The sequence below is a fragment of the Mytilus trossulus genome, chromosome 1 (assembly GCF_036588685.1).
Source record: "Mytilus trossulus isolate FHL-02 chromosome 1, PNRI_Mtr1.1.1.hap1, whole genome shotgun sequence".
Taxonomy (NCBI): Eukaryota; Metazoa; Mollusca; class Bivalvia; order Mytilida; family Mytilidae; genus Mytilus; species Mytilus trossulus.
In genome coordinates, this window is record NC_086373.1 from 92,835,613 (window position 1) to 92,863,589 (window position 27,977).

The window sequence follows — 27,977 nt, forward strand, 5'->3', positions numbered from 1 at the left end:
ACTGGCTGCCATGATAATATTTAGTGTTTTGAAAAGTTTTTTTTATATCTCGAATCAATCTACCTAGTCTAAATAGTTGTGATAAAATTATTATCCTCATATATTGTCTGAACATTTCAGTAGTTAGAGATCACATTAGAGAAGCTGTGTTTACTAAGGGAACTAATATACAAATGCAAAAAAAACTCTTTTCCACTTTGGTCATGGGAATTTGGACAAAACAAATAAAGGTGAAGAAATGAAAAAGAATTGATATATATATATACATATAAACAAACACTTTTTAACTTGCATCTTCAACTAGAATTTTGTTTTTTTAGATGTTAAAGATGTCTCGTTCACCTGCAGTAAGTATAACTGTAGTAAAGAAATATTTCGTTTTAAATTTATGAAAAAATATGCTTTCAAGTTGACAAATTATCAAATACTATTTTGTCTCTCCGGAGACACTCACATCTGTTTAGCTAGCAAGTTTTTTTTTTTTTTTTTTTTGTTTTTTTTTATTTGTTGTGAAATTTTCCTACAGCTACATTTGTATAGCTTTTTTTTCTCATTGCCTTTTACATGCAAATAATGAATGTTGATGAACCTGATTAGAAGAAAAAAATACTGAGAGACAGTAATATTCACTTCAGATTAAGTTTATTTTCTTATTTTCTTTTAATAATAATATAATCAGTTGCCTGGATTGCAATGTCTTTCTTACCTTCTATAGGTTTGGGTGTATGTGGTGTCAGTATTAGTTGCAGTGATAGTTTTGACAATATTAGCCTTCACTGGTGTATTTATATATATGAGACATATGAACACTTCTGGAGTATTTCAAGTGATGAAGTTTTCAAGAAAGGTGAGATTTAAATGCATGAACTTATACTATAAAGATTTTGTACAATTACTTGGAATGTTTTGTATAGTTTACATGTTAAATTATTGGCATTTCAATTTTCAATATTTGCATTATACTTTAAAACCTACATACAGGCATGTATTGTGAAACAACCTCCACCTTTTAATCTCCTTTGGTGGAACAAAAGATACAATAAAGAATATGAAATGACAGTCTATACAGAAAGAGACCTCACCTCCACAAAATTGAATATAAAAACAAAAGCACAAGTCAAAGCCTAACAATAACTTACAATATCATGTCAAAGGATGATCTGTAAATGAAAAGCAAGCTCAATATCATCATATTTTTCATTTCTTCTTACAATGGCAAACATTAATTTTTAATGGTTTCTGTTATAGTCATGATTTGACACTAAAAAAAGCAAAATCAAGGAAGATAATGAATATTTGGGTAAACAACCATCCTCAGAGTGTCCCCTACTGGTAAACAATTAATTTTACTGGGGAAAAAATGCTTAAGTGATCTATAACTTATCATAGTGTAAACTTTATACCAATTTTTATGCCCCACCTATGATAGAAGAGGGGCATTATGTTTTATGGTCTGTGCGTCCGTTCGTCCGTCTTTGTCCCGCTTCAGGTTAAAGTTTTTGCTCAAGGTAGTTTTTGATGAAGTTGAAGTCCAATCGACCTCAAACTTAGTACAAATGTTCCCTATGATATGATATTTCAAATTTTAATGCCAAATTTGAGTTTTTACACCGATGTCACGGTCCACTGAACAAAGAAAAGGATAGTGCCAGTGGGGCATTCGTGTACTGGGGACACATTCTTGTTAAATCCATATCTTCAAGCATGACGAAAAAAGTGTGGAAAACTGATTACTTGAGTGAAGTCTGAGGACCATAACTCGGCACAAAATCTTCAGATTGGAACAAAATTTGAACTTGATCTGTAACTTGTCAAGATAAAACAATACACAAAATATTAAAAAAATATCATCAAGCATGATGGAAATAAATTTGAAAACAGAATATTTGAGTGAATTTTCAAAGTCCAAGGTCCATAGCTCTGCACTAAAAAGTATCACATATAAAATTGGTGCTTCTATTAGAAGATATGATATAGTTGTCTGCTCTCTACATTTCAATATATTAAATTCTGTACTACAGAATTAGCTTGTAACTTCTATGCATTTTTTTTTATAATAGGATTCTGTCAACGAACCACTCCAGCCAGATGACAAAGAGAATGAATTCATGGTATCACAGCCTTCCCCACCACCTGACATTAACTTCTGTAATCCATTATATAATGTTAATGAAGCATTTAATGACATGTGATATTAACTAGAGTAAGTGTACGCTCTAAGAAATCAAAGATGCACTTGAAGTTTGAGAACAATTTGAATATTAACTGAATTCCTATGGTTGCAAAGAACACGTTATTTATGATTTTTTTGTAAGCATTCCTAACTGAAAAGGGGTTATATAATACATTTTTCATTGTTTTACACAAAACATTGGGTATCTGTCCATTATATCTTGAAAGAGTTAAATATTAATTCAAAATAAAATATTGATGCAGATGAACAGTTGAAATGAAAATAAGTTGATCTGTAATACAGGTTGTTCTGATGTCTGTATATGTGATAAATCATAATAAATTTTTACAATGTATGTTTTTGCGTTATGTTTTATCTTCAATCTAACTCAACCATACTCACGTAAAGTTAAAATTGACTAACAAATCTTAATAATAAGGTCAAGGTCAGATGAACCCTGCCGCACAAACATGTATATGCATGTTCATAGCTCTACAATCTGCATCTTGGCATTGCATTTGAAGTTGAATGTGTACTAATTGATAATTTAGTCTTTATAGATGTATGATTTTTGTCATGTTGAAATTGCTTTGAGCTAGTTGTTAGTAACTGCAAGTATGCTCAGATCTGTACAAGTACATGTACCCGTCCATGTCCGCTTTGTTTTTGAAAGATGTGTTTCTATTTGTATCCATCTGATAAGTTGTCTTTTTCAACTGATTTTTATAGTTCATTCTTATATTGTTTTTTTACACCAATGTCCAAGGTTAGGGGTACAATCTTCAATCTACAATCAACCTTTAACCTTGCCACATTCTGTATGTGCCTGATCCAAGTCAGGAACCTGAAAATCAGTGGTTTGTCGTTTGTTGCTGTGTTACATATTTGTTTTTCGTTTATTATTTTGTACATAATTAAGGTCATTAGTCTCCTTGTTTGAATTGTTTTACATTTGTCATTTAAGGGCCCCTTCGTAGCTTACTATGTGGTATTGGGCTTTGCTTAAGTTTAAGACCATAAGGTGACATATTGTTATTGAATTGTGTGTCATTGGGTCTACTGTGAAGAGTTGTCTTATTGGTAATCTTACCACATCTTCTTTTTATATATGCACCTTACATTTATCCAATACTAAACATATTGTGGCTATTGCAACAGTATCTGAGAAAGAAACAAAACCCTAAAAATTAACATATTAAAAGAAAGTAGAGCTCAGATGAAACCTGCGAAACCTGCAAGATGAACATGTATACCTTTCAATGGTTCCATACACAATATATAGCTGACTTGTGAAATATGGCGTAAAATCTTACTTGACATTTGTTTTTAAAAGATGCCATCATAATAATCATGTGCACTAAATTACAACAACACAACAAACTACCTTAAACTTTTAAGATGATATGGGGAACAAATAACTGATAAAATTCCAGAGTAGCTGGATCAAGAACGAGGAAACTGGTCCTTATTTACTGTCTGAATACAATTTCTATTCACCTGTACAAGGTGTTGATGATGCTGTAGACAACGACTATAATACTTGGCAGTGTAACACCTATGTTAGGAGTCTGGAGACATTCGTTGCAAGCAAAGACAAAAACAACTTGATCATAATAATTATAATTTCACAAATACATGTAAATAAAAAATAATTTTATCACAGTTCCTGAGTTAAATAATATGAAATAGTATTTCTGGCCATGGCATGATGCACTAATTCATATTTTCTCTAATTTATCTCCTTCATAATTAGCCAACAAAAGAATACAATCTTCTGGTTCTACCAATTTCTGTCCAATGGATGTGAGGCTGCATATCCTTTGTTTTTGAAAACTAAATCAGCTATTTTATGTATAGTTTCATCTGTATTTTCTGTTTTACCTAAAATATGAGAATAGTATAATAATATAAATAGTTGGCCTGCTAAATATGTGAGCAACTAAGGCAGTAGCAGTATACCACTGTTCAATGCCTTTAATAAACCAGAATGCGTCCAAGTACAACTTCAAGGATGACCAACTTGCACTATCACTTTCTATGTTCAGTGAACCCTGAAATTGGGGTCAAAACTCTTCATTTGGCATTAAAATAAGAAAGATCATATTAAAGGGAACATGTTTACTAGGTTTCAAGTTGAATGGCCTTGGGACAGACCAATGAACAAACAGATGCACAGACCGAGAAACATAATGCCCAATATTGTAAACCATAAATAATCCTGGTCATATGAAAACCTGTCATGTATAGCAAAATAGGTAATTACCTATGTCTTAAGACTATGATAAAAACTTAACATTGATCACTATATCATATAAATTAGATAAAAGACAAGCAAGCTTAGTCTTATGGTCATGCAAATCTTGATTTGATTCTATTAACCAAATATAGCTGTTGTTTAATGTAATTAAATTTAAGATAGATTTTTTTTTTTTTTATGCAATTACTGAACACTAAAAAACACTTATTACACAACTACACATATGCAAGTCAAAATCTTCATAATTCAAAAGGCATATGTAGACCAGGTATGGATTTTCAGGTTCTTTCTTGTGAAATAGAAACTTTAAGAAATTATTTAATACTAAAATCCTAAAACATTTATTAGTATATACCTTGTTAGACATTTGTCAAACACAAACGAAAACAAAAGTAAGATAATAGCTACCTTTCAATAACTCCTGCATTTCATGTTTTATTCTTAAATCTGCTTCATAACAAAATGTGTTTGTTATCAACAACTACAAAGAAACAGAAACAGTTACATTTTAATATTTGTAAAGATTAGAACGAGAAAATATTCATAACTGAAAAACATGATACATCACAAAAAAAGAGTAATTTGAAGGAAAACAAAATTACAAGGTATTCGACATCCAAACTTTAAAACATATCTTCAAAACAAGTTTTACTATTTAAATAAGTCCATAGCTATGATAACTTTGATGCTTATATACTTTAACTTGACTAAACAGTCTTCTCTGTCAGAAGCTTACAATCTTTAATAAGACTTCTCAACTACCCTTACTGTGAAAATTATGGATAATAATTTTTGTAATTGAAAAAGGCCCTTAATGGTGTTCGGAATTTGAACTTTAAAATCAAAAGAAAATACATTTATACATTGTACTAGGTTTATATGGACAATGTAAACCACCAAATTGCTACACACATAACAAAGTCGTTTCAGTCTTTCAGTTGTCTACCCTGTTACATATTTACCTCATGATCTGAGTTACGTAATCCTATAGAAAGTGATCGACTAGTTCTGGCTATACATGATGTCATGGCGTATAAATCTATCACAATGTTGGCTAATCTTTTAAGATCTAATTGTTCATGTACTACTTTCTGTAAAGATAAACACATAAGAACTATATTTGTATAAGCCCTTTGCACATTAAGTAGGTTACTTTCATTTATTTTTCATGGAAGCCAATTTTTGAGGATTGAGGAAAACTTGAATTTTCATGGATATTTAATTTCGTGGTTTTGCCAAAGTTAACATAAAAGCCTGTGTAAAAATTTGTCATTTGTTGAATATTTAAATTTATGGTAAACCTGTACCAACTAAACCAACGAAAACTGTTATCAAACGAATAATAATGAATCCACAATATATAGATAGGTCTTAAAATTTAGGAGAAATTATGATAAAGTCCATATTTGCTCCATGGATTCTAAAGTCTCTAAGAATGAGAAACTTATATCAAATAAGCTTAAGCAACTATCTGTTAGTGATTATTGAACAGCTGTATAGAATATGCTGATTAAAGCATTGCTTTGTATCTTTTTTTCTACGATTTAAATAAAATAACATGTGATGTAGTTTTTAAACAATAATTTGCAAAAGGTGAGATTGAATAGACAAAACCTCATATGAATTCCAGCAATGAAATAGTCAGTTTAAGATCTTATTTTCTGTATTACAATCCACTTAAAACAAGTTTGATTCAAGATACAGATTCATAAAAGTGTTTCAAACTTGTATCTGAATCCTATATTTGACTGCTATGCATAACTGTATTGTTCTATCATATCTATTGTTATCATTTTCAATACTTAATACATTTCTAAGATTAGATTCCCATGATAACTTTAACTAAGGTGTTCACATTTTACTTACATTTCCATACCTCTCTAATACTCTTTCTACAGCTGTCTGGAATATAAAGGTTCCAGTCTCTAAGGACTGAGCAGCTGTCTACAACATCACAATAAAAGTTTATACAAAGCGTATTTATACAAAATATAAACATCTGTATTTAAGCTTACATTCTTATAAAAAAAAACATATATCAGTCAATTTTATCTATAATTTAGTTTTAAGTGCATGCTTTTGTCTGGTTTTTGATTTTTGATTTTTGTTTATATTTAGGGCTTATGTAAGTCATGCTTCAGTGATTCCATAAATAATCAACAATATTTTCAACTGTCCCCTAAAAATGTACCAAATAATTATATTTAGAATAGTTGCAAAGCAGCAGAAAAAAATATTAAACTAGAGGCTCTAAAGAGCCTGTGTTGCAACCTTGGTCTATGTGCATATTACACAAATGACACAGATGGATTCATGACCAAAATTGTGTTTTGGTGATGGTGATGTGTTTGTAGATCTTACTTTACTGAACATTCTTGCTGCTTACAATTATCTCTATCTGTAATAAACTTGGCCCAGAACTGACAGTAGAAAATATTTTGCAAAAATTTACAAATTTTTTTGAAAATTGTTAAAAATTGACTATTAAGGGCAATAATTCCTTAAGGGGTCAATTGACCATTTTGGTCATGTCGACTTTTTGTAGTTCTTACTTTGCTGATAAGATACTTACTTTCAAAATAATAACCAATAAAAAGCTGCAAAATTTTCTTAAAATAACCAATCAGATTTGCTCTAAATGCTTTGGTTTAAGAGATATGAGTCAATAACTGCATTTTAGAAATGACAAAATTTCCTTAAAATTACAAGTTAAGGGGCAGCAACCCAATAACGGATTGTCCCCTTCATTTAAAATTTCAGGGCACATAAATTTTGACCTAATAAACAATTTAACCCCATGTCAGATATGCTCTAAAGGCTTTGGTTTTAGAGATATAAGCAAAAATCTACATTTCACCCCTATGTTCAATTATTTACCCATGTCGGCCATGTTGGTTGGTAGGCAGGGGGTCATCAGACATTTTTTGAAACTAGATACTCCAAAATGATTGTGGTTAAGTTTGGTTAAATTTGGCCTATTATTTTTTTAGAAGAAAATTTTTATAAAAGTTAACAGACAACAAACAACAAGTGATAAGAAAAGATCAGTAGGTCAGTTGAGCTAAAAATTAAAGACACCTTTAGACTAGGATGTTATTTAATATAAGATGTGACTTAAAAAAAATCCAACACACCTTTAGACTAGGATGCACTTCTTCATCCAAATGTAATTTTAATGCTGGCTTCAGTGGATCTGACATCAATCTCTTTTTCAGGGTTCCAAAAAATAATCCAGGGTTGGCTAATGGATTTCTTAATTTCCTGACAAAAGAAAGTGTTATGATAAAAGATTAAATTCAATGACATTTAGTTGCTTTGATGCCCACAAAATATGAAAAGTTCACCTAATCCACTCAACCCTTAGTAAGGTCGATCATTGAAATATAATTTTGTGTGTTCTTCATTGCAACTCAAGACAATTTCAATGGGAAAATACATTTTCTTTTTTATCGAACTTTAGTTCTTACTACTGAACATAAAATGATAAGACAATATTTTCATTTTATCCCTATGTTCTATTTTAGCTTTATGGTTAGATTTGTTGGCCAACAGATTATCAGATCATTTTTTTTAACTAAATATCCTCAGCATGATTGGTACCAAATTTTGGTTAATTTGGTTGCAGTTTCAGAAGAGAAAGTTTTTGTAAAAGTTAACAGACAACCACAGAAGATTGATGCTTAAGTGTGATGGTAAATGCTCACACTGGTCTTTTTGCAGCCAATTGACATAAACTTGCATTCAACACTTTTGAATGACAAATCTGAAATTTTCAACATTTAAAAGAACTATTTTTCCATTTTGAAAAAGTTTTTTAAAAATTTGATTAAAATTGACTTTAGTTAGTGTGCAACAATTTTTTTTCTTCCATATGAGCAATTGAAATATTCCATACAACATGTATAAGATTTATCAAATGTCATCAAAATAATTATCTAGTTTTATTGTGCAACACATGAACAAATGGACAGACATACAAATATTTTTCACTTCAACAGATAAAGTAAAACTTCTTCAAAACTTATATATGATGTATAGTTCGGCGTCCACAAAAAAGAAGCCAAGGAAAGTGTTTATCTCTTCTGTACAAATTCGTATTTCATTGAATCTCGATATTTATCATGTTTATAATTTTTCTAACAATGACATTCTACCTCCATAAGCCTGCAAATGTCATGGCGGGTCACATATACTGAAGGAAATATGGACAATGGTATACAAGTATACAATCCTTAAATTAAGTATCTAAACAACAATACAGATATTACATTTTCCAAAATATCAACTTGCATACCACAAGAAAGACAAAACTATCATACAAAAAGCACAGTAGCCTAACAACTGAATCATATAATAAATATAAATACTTGACTAGATCTTTCAACTGTTTTCCAGCATGCTGACATCCTTGTAGTGCAACAAACATTCGTAAAATTTCATTTGTTCCCTGAAAAAAGGGAAACAATTTATTTTTGCATAATCTTTCATTTCATATACATATCCCAAGTAAGATTCTACAACTGTACATGTGAAAGTTTTATCAATATCTATATTGATGTTTTAGAGGAAATGCACATATAACATAGTTACACCAATAGTGCAATATTAAAGTCAGTAAATAATTATGATTATATCCATTTTAACATGGAAGTCGAGGATAATATTCCTGTAAGCACGTCATAAATCTAGGATACAATTTTTATAACTGTGAAAGTTTCATTAAATGAACAAAATAAAATTTAAAAATCATTACACAAAAAAACAATTCTAATTGTGTACAAAAATCATCTTGCCATATAAGGCCAAGTTCATAAAACAAAGTTTTAGAATTCTACATGTTTTATGTAATTTATGTTAACTAACTATTAATAAATATTAACATGATTTGAATATTTTTAGGCCTTGAATGCTGATAGTTATATCTTAAATTTTCTAAATTAACATTATCTTCACAATATGTACTTTATATTAAAAGCAATTGATCAGATAATTTTGTATCTTACCTCAAATATCATAAGGATTCGTCCATCCCTCAACAAGCGTTCATATGGATAATCCTTCATGTATCCTAAACCTCCTAATATTTGTAAACATTCATTGGCACACACCCAACAACCTTCTGAACTAAAAATCTAAATGAGATGAAAGTTTATATAATAGTTACAAAAATAAAAATAAATTAATGGAACACTTAAAGCTCTCCTATGGAGCAATGCAATATAACCACATTTTTGTCAGAGGTAAAAAAAAATCTAATCAAATTTTGCATGCACAGTAACATAAGTCTACATGCAATTGGCAAGAAACAAACTTTTAGGTTAAATACTTTAATAAGAGTAAAGAGGTTATCTGAATACTATCTGCATACATATACATGAAATTTCATAGATTCCTTGTGAGTTTCAATATAAGTGAAATGCTATAATCTAACAATGTCTTTGATAGAGATATGTATACTTAAAAATTATCATTATTAAAAGTTTTAAAATGAACAAGTCTTTAAAGTGAAATGTGGTATGACTGCTAACTCTTAATTCTTGGTATGGAAAATTCCCTTGAAATATAATTAAGTTTGGTAGACATCTGTTCTCAGGGAGTTGCAGATGAAAAGATTGATATACAGGATGCAGAGATGGTCAATGTCACTGTTTTGATTTTTGATAGCCATAATATAACTTTTAGTTATCTCCCTTTGCCATAAAGTCAAACTGGTTGAATTTCATATTGGACCAGCCAATAATACAAGGCTTACACAAATACAAAAATTGTTCAGAGACAAATTTTTCATTATTTAATAGTCAGTTTATTAAGTTTACATTTTTTTAATTTCACACTTTGTCTTGCAACAATGTGGCAAAGGGAAATAATTCTCACTTATAATGTCATTGAAAAACATTTTATCCAAAACCAATCAGATCAGGAAATCAAAACAGCAGGTGCACAACATTCCTGTAAAGAACCTGTACAAGATTGATTGAATACTGTAAGATAGCTTTTAATCAAAGAATGAGATGAATCTGTATTTCGATGCAGATGATAAATAATACAAGATAACATATATGATCTCTATGTGTTGCTGCCTTCTACAAGAGACATATGTATTGCCTTGTTAAATATCTTTTTAGATTCAACTCTGTATTGCCTGAACTAACCTTTACAATAGCAGCCTCTAATGATAAATCTGGTTGTTCATATGCATCTAAAGTTCCTGCTGTTAAATATGCCATACTCTCCATTACATAGGTTGTTATAGCTAACCTGGCAAATTTTTCCTAAAAAAGAAAACGAAAACAACAAAATCATTCTTTGTTGATGTATTTTAAGTCTTTAGTCCTGTCCAGTTTTAAATCCCATTCAATATTTCAATGTATGCACAAAATCAAAGAATTAAACAACAGAGGCTGTCCTTACTAGTAAATTTTGATTTTATCTTCTTATTAACTTTTTAAAAAAAGAAAAATAATAAATCAGTAAAAATTAAACTCAACTGCTTTTTGTTAAATTAAATAAAATTGAGGGGTACATTTTTCATCCTCTGGAAAAAATCCTAAAATTACTTCTGCGAGATAGTTCCCAGATTCTATAGGTACTATCTCTCCTTTGATGGAATTATAAGAGAGATTGTTGCAACTGTGTTTTTAAGAGACTAACCTTTATAAGTGGAAATTCTGACAGATATTGACCAAACTGTGCTCTTGTTGTAGCATGCTCGGCTACTAGTCCTAAAATCATAATAAACATGAGAATTAAAATTAATTACAATATAAAAAAACAGCTACAACAGGATCACATTATATGTCTGCCATTTACCTATTAAAATACTGCTGCTAGAACTAATTAATTATTTGAGAATTTTTTTTTCTACAAATGATTTTGACTTTTTTATTCAAATACGAAGAGCAAGCACTTTATCTGCATTTTGTTAATTAAACATTTTACAATGTGTCTTTTTTTTTGTATATTGTTAACACATACCCATCATTTTCTTTAGTACGCCTGCACCAGAACTTCCCATACTGAATCTTCCACTGTTTAATATGTTCATTGCAACCTTCAAAATAGACATGAAAATATAGGTTATTATATTGCAATTTGTTTAGAACAATAATTTTCATTGGAATTGAAAGAGAAGAGATTCCACCAGTCTGTAACTAAGGAAAGCCACCAATTTGAGTTCTGAATATTTTTGGTATGTTATTTCTCAATAATAAACAAACTTATATTTTGTGCCTCAAAATCTTCTAAATGTCAATATATAAGTACATGTGTATACGTAAAGTATAAATATTTCTAGTGATTATGCTATGAGGTCACATTGTTTAAATGCCAAAGACAATGTTACAGTGTCACAGACTTTTTCTTTTATAACATTTTTAAGCCTAACTAGTTTATCTTAATATTTGGCATTAGCATGCAGATAACTGTATTGTATTTTAAGCTTAACCTTTGTAAAATTTGATTTTACTGTGACAGATGCAAATACTCATTTACAAAGCTAGATGATCTCAATTTGTGACAGTAAAATCTATGTTTTACTCAAGCCAAGAATAAATTGTGATACAGTTTTCTCCTAAATGCAAATAAAACATTATCTTTCTTCATACAAAATTTCTTCCTTGTTGTAATTCTTACCTTAAATCCTCCTCCAACTTCACCTATGACATTCTCTATAGGTACAGGAGTGTTGTCAAAATGAACTTCACAGGCTTGAATATAAAAATAATTGTTTTTTTTTAATTTTGAAGTTATATTCGCATCAACACCAAGAATATATATAAGGCTACAAATTTTTACCAGAAAGCATCCTATTATCTTATTGAGGTAACATTTTTTTAAGAAAGTAGTAATTTAAAAATTATCTTTGTTCATAAAAAAAATCTCAAGATTTGCTGAAGGCTTAACTGTGCTGTATATCTTGTTATTAGCCACAACCCAAGAATCTGTATCCAAAAGTTCTTATGGGGCATTTTTTTTTAACGAGGCTCTGTTTGACAGGACACTCCCTTCAAGTTTACATCATAGTGGCTCATATAGACTAGAGTCTAAATAATAGCAGTGCCATTCTTTTTGCTAACTTCGTCATTTTTAGTCTCCTATATAAAGCTTTATACAACGATCTTCAGACTAGAAACATCACATGGCATCAGGTGATAGAGACATGCTTATCGTTTTCACAGTAAACCACAAGTCCTATGGCACAGACTTGTAAAATTGCTTTCAGGCTTGTTAACATTTTCTCTACAAGCCAATCGAATCCAACTAAATTTTTCAAAAATTGAGCTTCTGACATGTGAACTCCAAAGTTAATCGTGAAGGAGTCTTTACATACTTACTGTTAGAACCACGGATTCCAAGCTTGTCTTCTGGTTTACCATTGGTCACACCACCAAATTCTCTCTCAACAATAAAGGCTGTCACTTTATCAACTTTTTCTCCCTGTATGGAATAAATGATAAATCAATTTACAATAAAACATATAATATTAAAAATAACAACAACTTTTTTATTAGGATTTACATTCTAATAATTACATTAGATGTAAGTTTCATTATAATACGTTATTCTGATTGGCTAACATGTTATTCCGTAAACAATTGCATCAGACAATAACATTTATCATGCATGATGACACGAGGTCCCTCAAAAAAAGTGCACAGGTGAATTAAATAAAACTGGATAAAAATCGTGTTTTCATGATTTTAGCTAAAAAAATGTAATTATAAGTATTGAATACTTCTTTTTGAAACTTTATAGGGTTGTAAAAGCGTTGACCGTGCGTACATTTTTAGAATGAAGCGAGTCCGCGCTTCATACAAAATGTACTTCGGTCAACGCTTTTACCACCCAATAAATTTACAAAAAAAAGCATTCATTTCTTAAATGAAAAGTCAAAAGATTCTTATCTCACCATTAAGCAAGAAGGAAAAAAAAACCAGCACAGTTCACTAATGGGCAAAGTTCAATACTCAAATGTGTGTTCAGGTTAATAACAAAAAGATCTATCAAGTTATACACCAAACTAATTTCAATGTTTTTTCAATACTAGGACAAATAAACTTGTAAAATCATATAAACTGTAGTCATTACTATTTCCTAAACTACCATGATCCAAGCTTACATCTTTCTCTATTTCTGTTTTTGCAAACACAGTAAACACATCAGCAATTCCTCCATTAGATATCCAAATTTTCCCACCATTCAAAAGAAATGTTTTACCATCCTCTGATAATGTTGCTCGTGTCTGTATTGAGGCAGCATCACTTCCACTATAAAAAGATTTAAGGGGGATAACTAGATGTCATGTTCTTTTGATCTATAACATACTACAATAATTTAATTTGATGTAACACGTCTTCTGATTGGCTGACGTTATTTTGTTATGAGCCCTTAGACATAATTCAGTCATGTGACCGTGACGTCATTAATGTTTTTTCCTGGTTTTCTACAGTTTAAAATAAAATTTAGAATTAAATCATAAGAAATGAGTGTGATATTTTTTCTGTTTATTCGAAATAACATAAAAAATGTGGTGCACACTGTTAAATAACCTGCTACGCGCGTTATTCAGTGTGCACCAAATTTTTTATGTTATTTCGAATAGATAGAAAAAATATTACATTTTCTGACATAAACTCCATGGAAGTATCAACAGACAGTTTCATTCATTTGACTTATTCCCATGGATTGCCTTAATGCAATTTTTTTTTCCCGTATTTTTTTTTAATGAAAGTTTTCAAGATTGCAAGCATAACACTAAAATTTGTCAAAAATCATCATTAAAATTGTGATTATTTTCTATTTACAATTTCAAATGTATCTTTCTGTTATATGAATGTATGGATTATTGTTTTCAAGACAATATGTGGATATGCTTAAATTGTTCAAGAATCCTCAACTTGGGTCAATATTTCTATTAGGATCCTTCTGATAATATTGGTTTAAATAGTTACAAAGTATCTGCACATCTGAACGAACACTCTGAGCCTTTCATAAACTGTCACATTTTCTCTGTCTATAGTGGTGGATTATTATCACCCTTTGTTTTATTCAGTAACAACAGTCATTTTAATCCATTTAAACAGAAACACAGGAAAGGAAAAAACTCTGAAAATAGACACCCTGGGGTTTATTGTGACCAATATTGGTTTTAGTTAGTTGGTGTGGTGGTTTCAGAGAAGAAGTTTCTTTTTGAATTTACAAACAGTTAAAAACAAGACATATAATTGGAGCTCACTTATCAAAATGGATCTTTATTTTTTTTTCCTGGCCAGATGATTTAAAATGAAGCTTATCTGACATTTTCTGAAGCCTAATACAATTTCATTTCTGGTTAACAATCGTTTCTCCTTTATGGAACAACATTTTTAAATTATCTAATGATATCTAAAGAAGATTCTACCCTACCTGGAAGGTTCAGTTAAACAGAAAGCAGCCACATTTTCACCTGTTGCTAATTTTGGTAGATATTTTTGTTTCTGAGATTCAGTTCCAGCAATCAGTATTCCCTGTATAAATATAATACAAATTTAAAAAATTGTAGATACGAGTTGTTCTTTGTTACACTTTCAATTCACATCAATAAAATACCACAAACAAATAAAAAAAAGTCATACTTTGGACCACTTAAGATTAATTCTAAAAGTTAATAAATACTAGTTAGATAATTTTTACTGGTCACTGGATACATGTATGTCATAAATGTAAATTCAACTATTACTATGGACTTAAAAATATGAATGACTTTTGACTAATTCTTTTTGTCTGTTTTATATCAGGGGACTGGCTCACTGTTATACATGCACATGATAAGCACTTCCTGGCAATTTAAAACATGTTGCATTCTCCAAATGTTCTTGTTCTTATATTTTGAAAATATTTCTTAAGTAAATTAGAGTTAACAAGATTTCCTCAGTTATAAAAAACATAACATTTCAATATCCAATTATTTTTCAATCTTCTACCTCTTATCATGCTTATGAAAAGTGTTGCATACCAAATGATAGAAGTGGAAAAATGAAGCAATAGCTTAATTATATACCCCCATCACCATGATCACTTCTGGACAAACGTTGTGCACGATGTTCCTACAACAAGACGTTACACCACCACGACGTCAAAGAGAGTTTTCTGAAACTTTTGACACACGTTTATTCAATTTGCAAGTTTCATTTGCTTTTTTTGTGTAGTTGGTTTATTCTAAAGCTGTCTCTATTTAATTTGTGATGTCTATTTACCATGAATTTATTTATATCAAGTTGTGGAAATCGATTAAACAATTTTTACCAATAATTAACCTTAAAATGTTGTATTGTCGTAAGTAATGAACTTGAAGGAAGGGAAAATCGGACAGAAGTATACGGTTTTCAATAAATGAATTATAACAAATCTTCACTCGCAGACTGCTAAGATTGCATGGTGAATATCATATGTCATGTAAATTTTTCATATCTTGGTTCAACCCTTATACAAATATATATATATATATATATATCCGACACTCTGCAAGTAAATAAAAACATATTTACCCTTGATTAATTTGAACTTGATCTGTATTAAAAAATTGCTTGACACATAACTTGTCGCAATACAACCATTAAATAAATTATCATAACCCGATCTTGAAAATATTTTCCCAGTCATTTGAAGTTGCTTTCTTTCAAAATGTACTAATCTTCTCCTGAATCGTCCGTATAATACGGGGTTGCATCAATTCAATGAAACTGTTTTTGTCGCTGTTTCCGATAAGTCTTTCAGTTACCTCCGTTTCATGCACAACATGCACCGTGGTTTTTTTCGACAAAGAGCAATTATTTTTTTTTTAAATTTCACCAAACGATTCGTTTTAAGGATGTATTCCTCTGACTTTTCAGTCTCGTTCAGTCTCGTTGAAATCTCGTTCTTAAATTATTTCCAAAACATATGATAGAAGTGGAAAATATCAATGAATTTTAAAAATATTATAATCAAACATAACTCTTTGAAAAAATTGTGTATTTACCATGAACGGTTTTTGAATAATCCAGTTTTCAAATTTTACGACCATTCAAGTCAGTATTTTTAGTCAAAATTTTGAGAAAATGGGTGAGGGATACAAAAAATTATTTTACAAGAATAATATACATCCCATCTCATTTTGGTCTTTTCAAATTTCTTAGATATGTATTTTTTCAATCATTTATAACAAAAAAGTTGATTTAATATGCATTTTGTTCTTTAAAATGAGAAAAATCATAAAAATACAAAATTGGCAGTATGGTAAATTTTACACAAAAAAGCATCAAAATATGATAAAACTTTCTTATATTAACACCTACCTATAGTTTTTGTAAGTTAAATTTATTCAGATTGGTCCACTTCATCTTTATGGAAAGTATGAAAAAAAGTTTAATTGTGGAACTGTGATTTTTTACACGATAATAGCCCAAAAATAGGTAAAAATCGATGAAAAGTGAGAAAATCATCAAAATTGGGCATTTTGAAAGGGCCGTAGCAAAAAAAAAAGCACACCACCATATGATTTTTTCTTCACCAATTGTTTTGTTACAGTCTTATAAACCTAAAAATCAGGTTAAGAAAAAAAGTTTAATTCTAGAAATTTTTGGCTCCTCAGAGGTGTACATCCTTAAGTATCGGGAATATACAATGGAACAAAATTTGCACATGTAACATCGAAAAAAAAAGCGTTTGTTTGTTTTGTCGACGTTTTTCGACGTTGGGACAAAATGGCTACCATTTTGTTATGTTTCGTAGCATTTTATTCCTGTAAGACCCAAACATGCAGTTAATAAAAAAAGAATCTAGACTTTATGTTCTTTTTGTGTATCTAAATTTTGCTTTGGTAAATTATAAAATACTTATTGAAATATCAGGTAACAAACCGGCATTAATTGCTTGGACAAATGAAATATCAACTTGGACAAAATGGCTACCGCTTGAAAAACGACTGTGTAGAGATGGTTTTATAGAATCTACTATTTTTAAACTCACGAACAATGAGGCAAATGTTTGTTCTTTCGGAAGATGTTATAATTATCTCACATTTGTTAGACATTTTTAGCTATCTCTACTTATAAAACTACCTTTTAGCCGTTAAGTCAACGAAAAACGTCATTGGACATTTTTCTTATTCCAGATTAATATGGAGCCACCGAGTCAAACAAAATTCGACAAAAGAACGGATTCAATTTAACCAAGAATTGACACACTTCGTTGCTTCTGCCAAGTTTTGGGAAGATCAGAGAATAAGAAATAGGATCACTATACATAAGAGATAAAACAGTTGTTCAAAAATGTAACGTTGGACATCCGTTTTTTTCATATAGCTTTGTTGTTTTACTCCTCAAATATACTAGATATTACTAAGCATATGACCAAGAGCTATAAGAACATAAAGGAAAACATATACTGAATTCGTTTTTATAGTGGTTAGCGTTAATTAACATTTTATTTTGTTTTGCAGAGGAAATTTCAAAGATTCTGTTTTAAATCATAGGGGTTGTAGGAACATCGTGCGTGACGTTACAGTGAATATGAATTTCTACTATAATATTGTCTTACTTTCAGGCCAATCGACTGGTGAGCTGCTAATGTGACTGATATAGAACCATCAAGTGCTGTTATTTCTGCTAGTCTTGCAAATTCTGTAGCATTTAGTCCAAGGCCACCTAAAATGTTTCAAAACTATATATTTTCTGTAAAATATACATGTATGTACAAACATTGAGTTGTTTAATATTACCCACATGGTTCTTTAGACTAGAAAACTTACACTTCACATGTTTAACAATTTGAAGTAACTGATCCTTTTTATCAACATCCTTTGAACCTTTTATCACGTCTTATAAAACCAAAGCATAAAGAGGTTATTAATCTTAATCAAATTCACTTGACTATACAGTAAACACAGAGAGGGCATATTCTCATACTCCCAACACTTTGAAACACAGATTTCTCTCTCAAAAAACTCCCAGTAATAACTCCCATCTGGGAGGGTTTTATGACTTGTTGATTGCAGGTAAATGTAATAAAAATCAGGAAAGCATGACTATGGTCTGACATTGACAGGTAATTACAGGTCAACTATTCTAATTACAGTACGCCCAGAGAGTTTGTAATCGTGAACTCTAATCAACGATTTTGGACTGTAGCAGTGCGACACTGCGAATCACAGATTATACTCCCAATTTCCTCCAAAGATTCTCTCCCAACACCTCGAGGCTTTTAATTGGTTTATTGCCCATCAGATGAACTGAAAATTAAAGATGCATGACAACATAATCGGATTAGCCTGATTTATTACCTATGTACATTTAATCAATCTTGATTGCACCTGTGTGTTTTAAAACACTGTATTAAAATGTCCTTTCTTTGACACATAAAAGTATGACATTATCAGTCAAAATAAGATAATTATTCTTGTATGTTTTTGTGCCATGTCATTGTTATTTGAAATAAAACTTACCAACGAATAACTAGAGGCTCTAAAGAGCCTGTGTCACTCACCTTGGTATATGTGAATTAAACAAAGGAAGCAGACAGTTCATGACGAAATTGTGTTTAGGTGATTGTGATGTGTTTGTACATCTTACTTTACTGAACATTCTTGCTGCTTACAATTATCTCTATCTATAATGAACTTGTCCGTGAAGTTTCAGTGGAAAATGATAGTAAAAATTTACAAATTTTATGAAAATTGTTAGAAATTGATTATAAAGGATAATAACTTCTTAGGGGGTCAATTGACCATTTTGGTCATTTTTGACTTATTTTTGAGTTGTAAATTGCTGTACGTTATTGCTGTTTACAGTTTATCTCTATCTATAATAATATTCAAGATAATAACCCATAACAGCAAAATTTCCTTAAAATTACCAATTTAGGGGCAGCAACCTAATAACTAGTTGTCTTATTCATCTTAAAATTTCAGGGCAGATAGATGTTGACCAGATAAACAATTTTACCCCATGTCAGATTTGCTCTAAATGCTTTGGTTTTCGAGTTATAAGCCAAAAACTGCATTTTACCCCTATGTTCTATTTTTAGCCGTAGCGGCCATCTTGGTTGGTTTGCCCGGTCACAAAACACAATTTTAAAACTAGATAGCCTAATAATGATTCTGGCTATGTTTGGTAAAATTTGGCCCAGTAGTTTCAGAGGAGAAGATTTTTGTAAAAGTTAACTAAGATTTACGAAAAAATGGTTAAAAATTGACTATAAAGGGCAATAACTCCTAAAGGGGTCAACTGACCATTTTGGTAATGTTGACTTATTTGTAGATCTAACTTTGCTTAACACTTTTGCTGTTTACAGTTTATCTCTATCCATAATAATATTCAAGATAATATCCAAAAACAGCAAAATTTCCTTAAAATTACCAATTCAGGGTCAGAAACCCAACAACTGGTTGTCCCATTCATCTGAAAATTTCAGGGCAGATAGATCTTGACCAGATAAACAATTTTACCCCCATGTCAGATTTGCTCTAAATGCTTTGGTTTTTGAGTAATAACCAAAAACTGCATTTAACATCTATGTTCTATTTTTAGCCATGGCGGCCATCTTGGTTGGTTGGTCGGGTAAAAAAACACAATTATTAAACTAGATACATTAATGATGATTGTGGCCAAGTTTGGATTAATTTTGCCCGGTAGTTTCAGAGGAAAAGATTTTTGTAAAAGATCATGGAGATTTACGAAAAATGGTTTAAAATTGATTATAAAGGGCAATAACTCATAAAGGGGTCAACTGACCATTTTGGTCATGTTGGCTTATTTGTAAATCTTACTTTGCTGAACATTATTGCTGTTTACAGTTTATCTCCATCTATAATAATATTCAAGATAATAACCAAAAATAGTAAAATTTCCTTAAAATTACCAATTTAGGGGCAGCAACCCAACAATAGGTAGTCTGATTCATCTGAAAATTTCAGGGCAGATAGATCTTGACCTGAGAAACAAATTTACACCTGTCAGATTTGCTCTAAATACTTTGGTTTTCGAGTTATAAGCTAAAAACTGCATTTTACCCCTATGTTCTATTTTTAGCCATGGCAGCCATGTTTTTTGATGAAATGGGAATTCAAACACAAACTTTATTCTAGATACCCTAGGAATCAATCAGATGAAGTTTGGTTTGAATTAGTTCAGTAGTTTCAGAGGAGAAGATTTTTGTAAAAGTTAACGACGACGGACGCAGGACGAAAACGCAGGACGCCGGACGCCAAGTGATAGGAGAAGCTCACTTGGCCCTTCAGGCCCGGTGAGCTAAAAATATGCATAAAACACTTTTTTTTATTTTTATTATAGTCCTATATAAATTGGCTGCAGTGCAATTGCATGACTATATATGTACATGTACAAAGAAGATTGAATGCAAATCTAAAATCCGAATATATCTATAAACCACGAATTTTTTTACTTCTGATAATCAGGCCAGAACTTTTTCTACTGCTAAGATCTGGCAAATGAAATCTATGTTTTCATTGGTTGTCTGTTGATGATGTGGTGCATAAGTGTTTCTCATTCCTTGTTTATTTGATATATACACATGGAAAAAAGTATTGCAACACCTTGATTTTTTTTTAAACTTGAAAAATCAGCCTATTTTTTTGGATGAAATATAATAAAATATGCGTATAATATTATTGAAACAAAGTTTATGATAACATTGGCATTGAAACGAACAAAAAATGTTTGAAAAAATAATTATTTATAAAACCACAATTTTAATTACAAAATGCATTTTACCACTTTTACTGTAGTTGAACTTTACAATGTCAGACATTTCAAAATTAATCTTCAGATGACTGTTCACATCATGGTTGATTGTTATACCATAAAAATTAGTACTTTGTGCGCAGCCTCAATTCAAACAGATAACCGAATCTAAACGTCTTCTGATTCCTGCCATAAATCCACTAATTTGTTGCTAAGGTAGCAGCAACCATTTATGATGAAGGGCATTGTTTATTTCATGATGTGTTTGAACTGGGGTGTCCTTTCGCGCACTTTCCGCCCTATAGTGTCCTAAATATGCTATATATGGTTCAAATCCGGGCTACTATCGGACCAAGGAAGATGAACCGAATTCTATTTGAACATTGGATCTTCCTCCACGACGCTAATTTCCAACTTTGCAAGCTCTGCCCTACATTGGATACGGAAAACTGTGTGTCTGTTCATTAGCAAAGGTCTCCGAAATGGTCTTATTGCACGATAACCAGTAGCGATGAGTCGATCTTGAACAGTTCTTGTTAAAAGGCTCCTGTATGGCCACCACCCTCTTTTAAGGATTGTCGTGCATTCAATGGGTTTCCTTCTGACCAACCTTCATTATGCTTGATTTTCCCTAGCAAATGGTATAGGGGGTCTTCATTATCTCGGAAGGTCTTTGACAGCGTTTATTGCCTAATTTTTATTCTCAAAACGACTTATAGTGGAATGGTGATGACCATAAATACCTGTAGTTGTTACAGCGACATCCCTGCGTCTCTTATGCTGATAATCTGCCATCTTGCTGCAGTTAAGAGTTGTCAAGGACCCATTACAAGGTGTCAATCACATAACTTTAAAAACTTGGGTTATTTAAAGTGTTGAAAACAATGAGGATAAAAACATCTGTTTTGCTGTTTACGGGTAGAGTAGGTGCATGTGCAGAAAAAACTTTATTGAGTCGATATTTATTAATTAAACTCAGGTGATACTTAAATAACGTTTAACTAGTTCTATTTTACCAAATTATATCACAAAAAAATAGAGTGTTTTTTTTAAATTTCAATTTCAATTTGGTGTTGCAATACTTTTTTCCATGTGTATAGATTAGACCGTTGCATACCTGTCAACTGACACGTATTTTGCGGGTCACACCCAAGATTTTCACAATTCTGAGGGATTACCCAGGACACCCGCAGGGTCACTGAATAACCCAGGAATTCCGAAAAAATTACCCGTTTTCACCTGGATTTCTAAGCCTAGAGAATGATTTCGTAAGTGATTTTTCTTTGAAATACCGGCAAATTCGTAATTTTTCCATCAACAGAAGTTCAGCTACCGGTGCAAACTGTCAAATTAAGCGACCCATCAAGTGCATGGCTTCACTTGTAGCTTTGGTGTCAAACACACTGTTAATTAACACCAATTACCTTAGCTTTAGGTTGTAAATAAATTTCACTGTTGTCACGTTTTACTAACATTTTTCAAGTGAGTTTCTTCCACTTTTTTGTCACCATTCAAAAATGTTCCTTATATATTTACGTTTTTTGGGGTAAAAAGATAAAATCTACTACAAATAGAATTTAAATACATATTGAAATATAACTTTTCATTTAATTCATACCTTTATACAATTATAAAAAAAAAGTTGAAAATATTTTTTTTCATCTATACCATGTATACTTCCTTTAACTTTATTTTATTATACTCTAATTTCAAAAGTAAAATGGAGCAGTTGATAAAAAAATGAAAAGCCATCTTTTATTTTGATCATTACAGTAAAGTTTTAAAATTGTAAAATTGATAAAAATAAAGCCTGTTACAACTTAAGTGAAATAATTTACACATACAACAATGTAGAAATGTGAGAATGTACAATGTAGAAAAAGGAGAAAGTGTCACAAAGTTATCAAAAACTTTTCAAAGTAATGAAATAATGATTAATAAAGTGAACATGTTTTGGAAACTTATTTAAATTATAAAATAAATGTCCCCTACAATGTAATTACCGAAATTCAGCTGGAAAAAGTTTGTACGTGTTATGACCTGAGATTCATTCTTCAATGCAGGTCATGACCTGCATTTTCATCGTTACAGGTAGACAGGTATGCTGTTGGTTTTCCCTTTTGAATGGTTTTAAAGAAGTTATTATTGGGGCCTTTATAGTTTGCTCTTCATTGTGGGCCAAGGCTCCGTGTTGAAGACTGTACTTTAACCTATGATGGTTCATGTTGATACTTTTACACATTGTTGTCTCATTGGCACTCATACATGTACAAATGTACCACATGGTCTTATATCTTAATAAAGGTTACTTACCATATTCTTCAGGAATTTGTTGACCAAATAATCCTAAATCTTTTAATTGCTGTAAGACATCTTCAGGAATTTTAGCTTTTTCATCTATTGTCTTTGAATCAACTACAACAAAGTTGAAAATTTTTCTATCAGTCAGCCAGGAATATTATACAAGTCATCTTCATTTGCTTGAAAGTGTTATTAATATTTACTTGTATAGCATAGGAAATTTTGGAAAATTTGGATTTAATTTTCAAGGTTTGATCTTTTCTCAAAAGTTACATCAACAAGTACTGTTTTACAACCAATAAACATTCTTAATTTTTTTAGTTTTGGGAGGTCAAAACATGCATAGAAATATATTTTCAGGATTTCAATTAGAGTTTTCAACCTTCCTTTTATCTCAAAAACGGATCATTGCTACATGTGTAATCAAATAAATATATTCCATACAGAAGTAAATGTAACTTCAAAAGCTGCCCCCTAGAGGCTTGTAAATGAGCAGTATGTTGACAGGTAAATTAAACTTTCTCTCTTTTTTATTCGATAGAGATATTGAGGTTTTTGAAATATCATGACTACAATTTATCATTATTATCTATCTTATGGACCTCAAAAACTAAAATAAGATAGAAAAATGGAGCAAGGATACTAAACTTGTACAGAATAACTACCTTCATCAAAAAATCTTTCTATGGGCTGCACCAATTGGTTTATATCATCTAACTGTTCTTTCGTAAGTTCAGGGTATATCAGAGCATCCTGAAAATGTCAAAGCATCTACATTGTACATAAGAACACTTTGTATTTGTCTACGTCACTAAAAATTTATAATTATACAGGAAATGGTGTTTGAATTTCTCTATCAAATATTTACGCTTTATCTGTTTATGTTGACCATGTTAACAATCATCCCAATAGTTGCTGATAGAACACAGTTATTTCGTAGCACATTTCTTTAAGGCAATAACATACAATAAATTCAAATTAACAAAATCACTAGTAAGTCTAGTAAAAATATCTTCGGAATTGTAAACATCTGAAATCATCTTATTTTCAAATTAAAATGTTTAGGATTTATATGTCTTTATCATGTTTATGTGGTAGACTCTTTATTTTGTGTATATTGTAATTGTAAAATAAGGATGTATAATTATGTTAATATTATAAAATAAACTTCAAAATATACTGTTCTATATAAACTTTTATTACACTGAAACGTTTCCATACATTATTCATAATTACTTGGATTTGATTGGTTAGTTTAAGGTTTTACCGCTTATTTCCGAGGTTCTTTGTTTTGTGAATTTTATTGGTTAGTTTAAGGTTTTACTGCTTAGTTCTGAGGTTCTTTGTTTTGAGTTGGATGGACTAATGGAGTCAAAATGGTCAGACGTTTATGTTCAGTAGCCATTGAAATAGTTTGAGTTTATAGAAGTATAGTTATGATTGTATTACATTGACAGACTTGACATTTTGACAACTTGTAGGCAGGAGGATTAAGCAGAAGGATTTTGAAAATAAATTACTCAGCCTTGATAATCAGAAAAATAAATGGTTTGTTCTTTGGTAGGTTGAAAATAAATTTCCTGACTTGCAATGTATTGAAAATAAATAACTCAGCAGGTCTATAGCTTCTTGGGCCTTCAGCGGTTCCAAAACCCTTAAAAAAAATTTGCCTTGCTCCGCTCGGCGAAATATGTTAATTTGACAGTACTTTGGAAAGAGGCTAGGTAAAACCAAACTGTAATACTATTATCACTGAACTATACTAGTTCGATATACTAGTTCATTATCACTGAACTAGTATATATTTGTTTAGGGGCCAGCTGAAGGACGCCTCCGGGTGCGGGAATTTCTTGCTACATTGAAGACCTGTTGGTGACCTTCTGCTGTTGTTTTTTTATTTGGTCGGGTTGTTGTCTCTTTGACACATTCCCCATTTCCATTCTCAATTTTATGTATGTATGTATGTATGTATGCAATACATGTATATTGGTTTGGAATTTAAATAATTCATTTCATGAAGAGAAGTATAAAATACTTAATCTGATTATACCAATTGTCTTTTATAATATACTATGTATTTGTGTTTCGTTTGTCCTGTCTCGCTATGTATTATCTTAATATGTTTGTATATATTGTCCTCTTGTACAATGTTGTACACAAGTATGTGTTTGAGGTTATGAATAATATCTTGCATTGAATCTTAAAATTTATGCAGGGGATCATAATGATTAAATGGTACACAATAACTTGACTATACAACATGTATTATTCGTAATTAACAAATATTAAAAAAAAAAAAATTATATGTTTTTCGAATATCATAAATATGGTTGTGAAAATGAATAATCAGTCCCTTGCTTTGATGAAAATGAAAAATCTTGCTTCAATAGTGCAGAAAATGAAGAATCTGTCCTCTCAGTTTACAAAAATTAATAACCGATCAAAAACAAATCCTCCTGCCCCCCCCCAGAATATCAAATGTTCGTCCCCTAAATGGAATTTGTCGAAAGTTTTTGATGAAAATTTATATCAAATAAGACGAATGAGGATTCTATAACAACATGAACAAACAAAATTCAAATTGTGATCATTTGAGAAATATTAAAATTAAATGTGTACTGACAGGGTGGATATGTAACGGTTTATTTCTTCCTCTGTGATATTTTATCCTGAGGATAATTTGTCCTGGTAATTTTTTTCCAGGTATGGTATTTCATATGTAGATTTTTTCCAGACGAGTGAAAATCTATCTGTGTTATGCGGATAGTATGTACCGGTATATATTTGCCGTACTAGTTTTCACAGAACCGTGTGAAATAGAGTCCCAGTAACTACTATGTAAGTTACTCACAATCAATATATACCTGACTATAATTATGAAATGTTTCACAAAGGTACATTGTAGAACAAATTTGCATAATTTATCAAAGGGAGGTAATTATGAGCAATTTATATTTTAAAGATATTAATATAATATATTTCTGAATCTATTTCATAGTGAAATGTTTCCTTGAATCTTTTTTTTTATATATATATTATTTTTTTTTTAAAAAGATGACTTACAACTTGATTTAATAAGAAAGATAACATTTCGCAGGTAAATACTATCCAGCTGTTAAATAGGCTTTTGTTCAAATATATTGTTATGCTATGATTTATCTGATTTCCATATAATCAACAGCTGCATCTCTGTCCCCAGACAAAACTATTTAATAGTTAAAAATATCGTCATAATAAAATTATTCTATTACTGTTAACAGTAGTAATGCAACTATATTTCTATCTTACTTTTTAATTTATATTTGTACTGAGATCTGAAAACAACTCACTTTTACATGTATTTCACTAACCTTATATAATCATGATATTATTTTCACAATTACCATCTTTGTGAAATTACTTCTGGTTTTCTTCCCTATGTTTCAAGATAATTTTCGTTTTAAAAGGATGATAGTGACTTCAATATTTCAGGAATTTTTTTCAATGATAATTTGTGAAATTATTTCCCATTATAATACATTTTTTATAACAATTTCGCTTTTATTCAAATACACTATTATTATTCCATAGAATTTGTAAAGGATAAGGGATAAGTATTTGTCTAATAACTATTCAATAAGTTAACTACCCAGATAGAATTTCACGGCAAAGGAGAAAATATCCCAGGGAAATATTTTCCTCCAGATAAAAAAATAACAACAACTACTGTGACATTTTTTCCTCCGGATCAAATTTCACCCAGATATAATTTTGCTTTACAGAAACACTCTCAGGGTTATAAACTTGTCAAAAACAGAAAGACAGGTAGATTTAAATTAAATTAAAGTGACGAAATTCATTTGAAATACTTTTGTCAATGCAAAAAACGTTTCATAAATTACGAAAGTGACGAGCGCTAGCAAAATCACTGCTTGACCATTGTGGTGTCAGATATTTTGTATTTCTGATGTAAAAATTTCATGCAAACCTGTGTGATGTCCATTTATGGCGGAAAATAGCAACAAGGTGTACTGTATGTACATGTATTGTTATTTAATGTTGGCAAAAAGCTGTACAGTATTTTAGTCCAAATAATTATGACGTCTTGAAAGGCTATTTTATTTTTTTTCTTTGACACCTTACTTCGAAGTAACATCCACTTATATTTTTTATAATAGCATTTTCTCTTCCATTCTATTCTATTTGATTGGAAAAAGCTGACCCTGCTAATATTTTTTATATAATTACCTTATCAAAATTTCCAAGAAATAAATTTTTAACAAATGGATCATTCGTTTTAGGTTTTAATGCTTTCTGGATATACTCTCCACTTTGACTAGTTTGAGTTATTCCTTTGTCGTCTAGATCTGCTTTCTGAATAGAACCGCTACTAGCTTTTCTACTTTGTAACCTTAAAATGTATTTGTTAGTAGAAAACAGTTTATCCTTTGAAAAATAGCGAAGAGTGTAACTTGTTCTCGACCACATATTTCTTAGTTTCAATTTCTATTTTTATACTGGTTCCTCAGTGTATTCAAACCAGCCCGGG

General features: G+C 30.6%; 2 protein-coding genes across 2 annotated transcripts in view; one reads left to right on the top strand and one right to left on the bottom strand.

Moving 5' to 3' along the window:
• LOC134690965 (stabilin-2-like) overlaps positions 1 to 2,525 on the top strand; it is a 51,044-nt gene extending 48,519 nt beyond the window's left edge. The window contains exons 37-39 of the mRNA XM_063551147.1: positions 321 to 347; positions 716 to 847; positions 2,061 to 2,525. Coding sequence (XP_063407217.1) covers positions 321 to 347; positions 716 to 847; positions 2,061 to 2,192 — 291 coding nt within the window. The 3' untranslated portion in view covers positions 2,193 to 2,525. The remainder of the gene's footprint in view (positions 1 to 320; positions 348 to 715; positions 848 to 2,060) is intronic.
• Positions 2,526 to 3,777: 1,252 nt separating this feature from the next.
• LOC134690972 (complex I assembly factor ACAD9, mitochondrial-like) lies at positions 3,778 to 27,974 on the bottom strand. The gene is made up of 18 exons (XM_063551160.1): positions 27,677 to 27,974; positions 24,115 to 24,202; positions 23,462 to 23,563; positions 17,988 to 18,094; positions 14,835 to 14,935; positions 13,549 to 13,696; positions 12,764 to 12,866; positions 12,063 to 12,136; positions 11,406 to 11,481; positions 11,082 to 11,152; positions 10,583 to 10,702; positions 9,434 to 9,562; positions 8,798 to 8,877; positions 7,565 to 7,691; positions 6,297 to 6,374; positions 5,393 to 5,521; positions 4,839 to 4,911; positions 3,778 to 4,054 (listed from the first exon to the last, which is right to left on the bottom strand). The coding sequence occupies exons 1-18, from the start codon at positions 27,914 to 27,916 to the stop codon at positions 3,954 to 3,956; spliced, it is 1,947 nt and encodes a 648-aa protein (XP_063407230.1). The 5' UTR covers positions 27,917 to 27,974; the 3' UTR covers positions 3,778 to 3,953.
• Between the last annotated feature and the right edge of the window lie 3 nt (positions 27,975 to 27,977).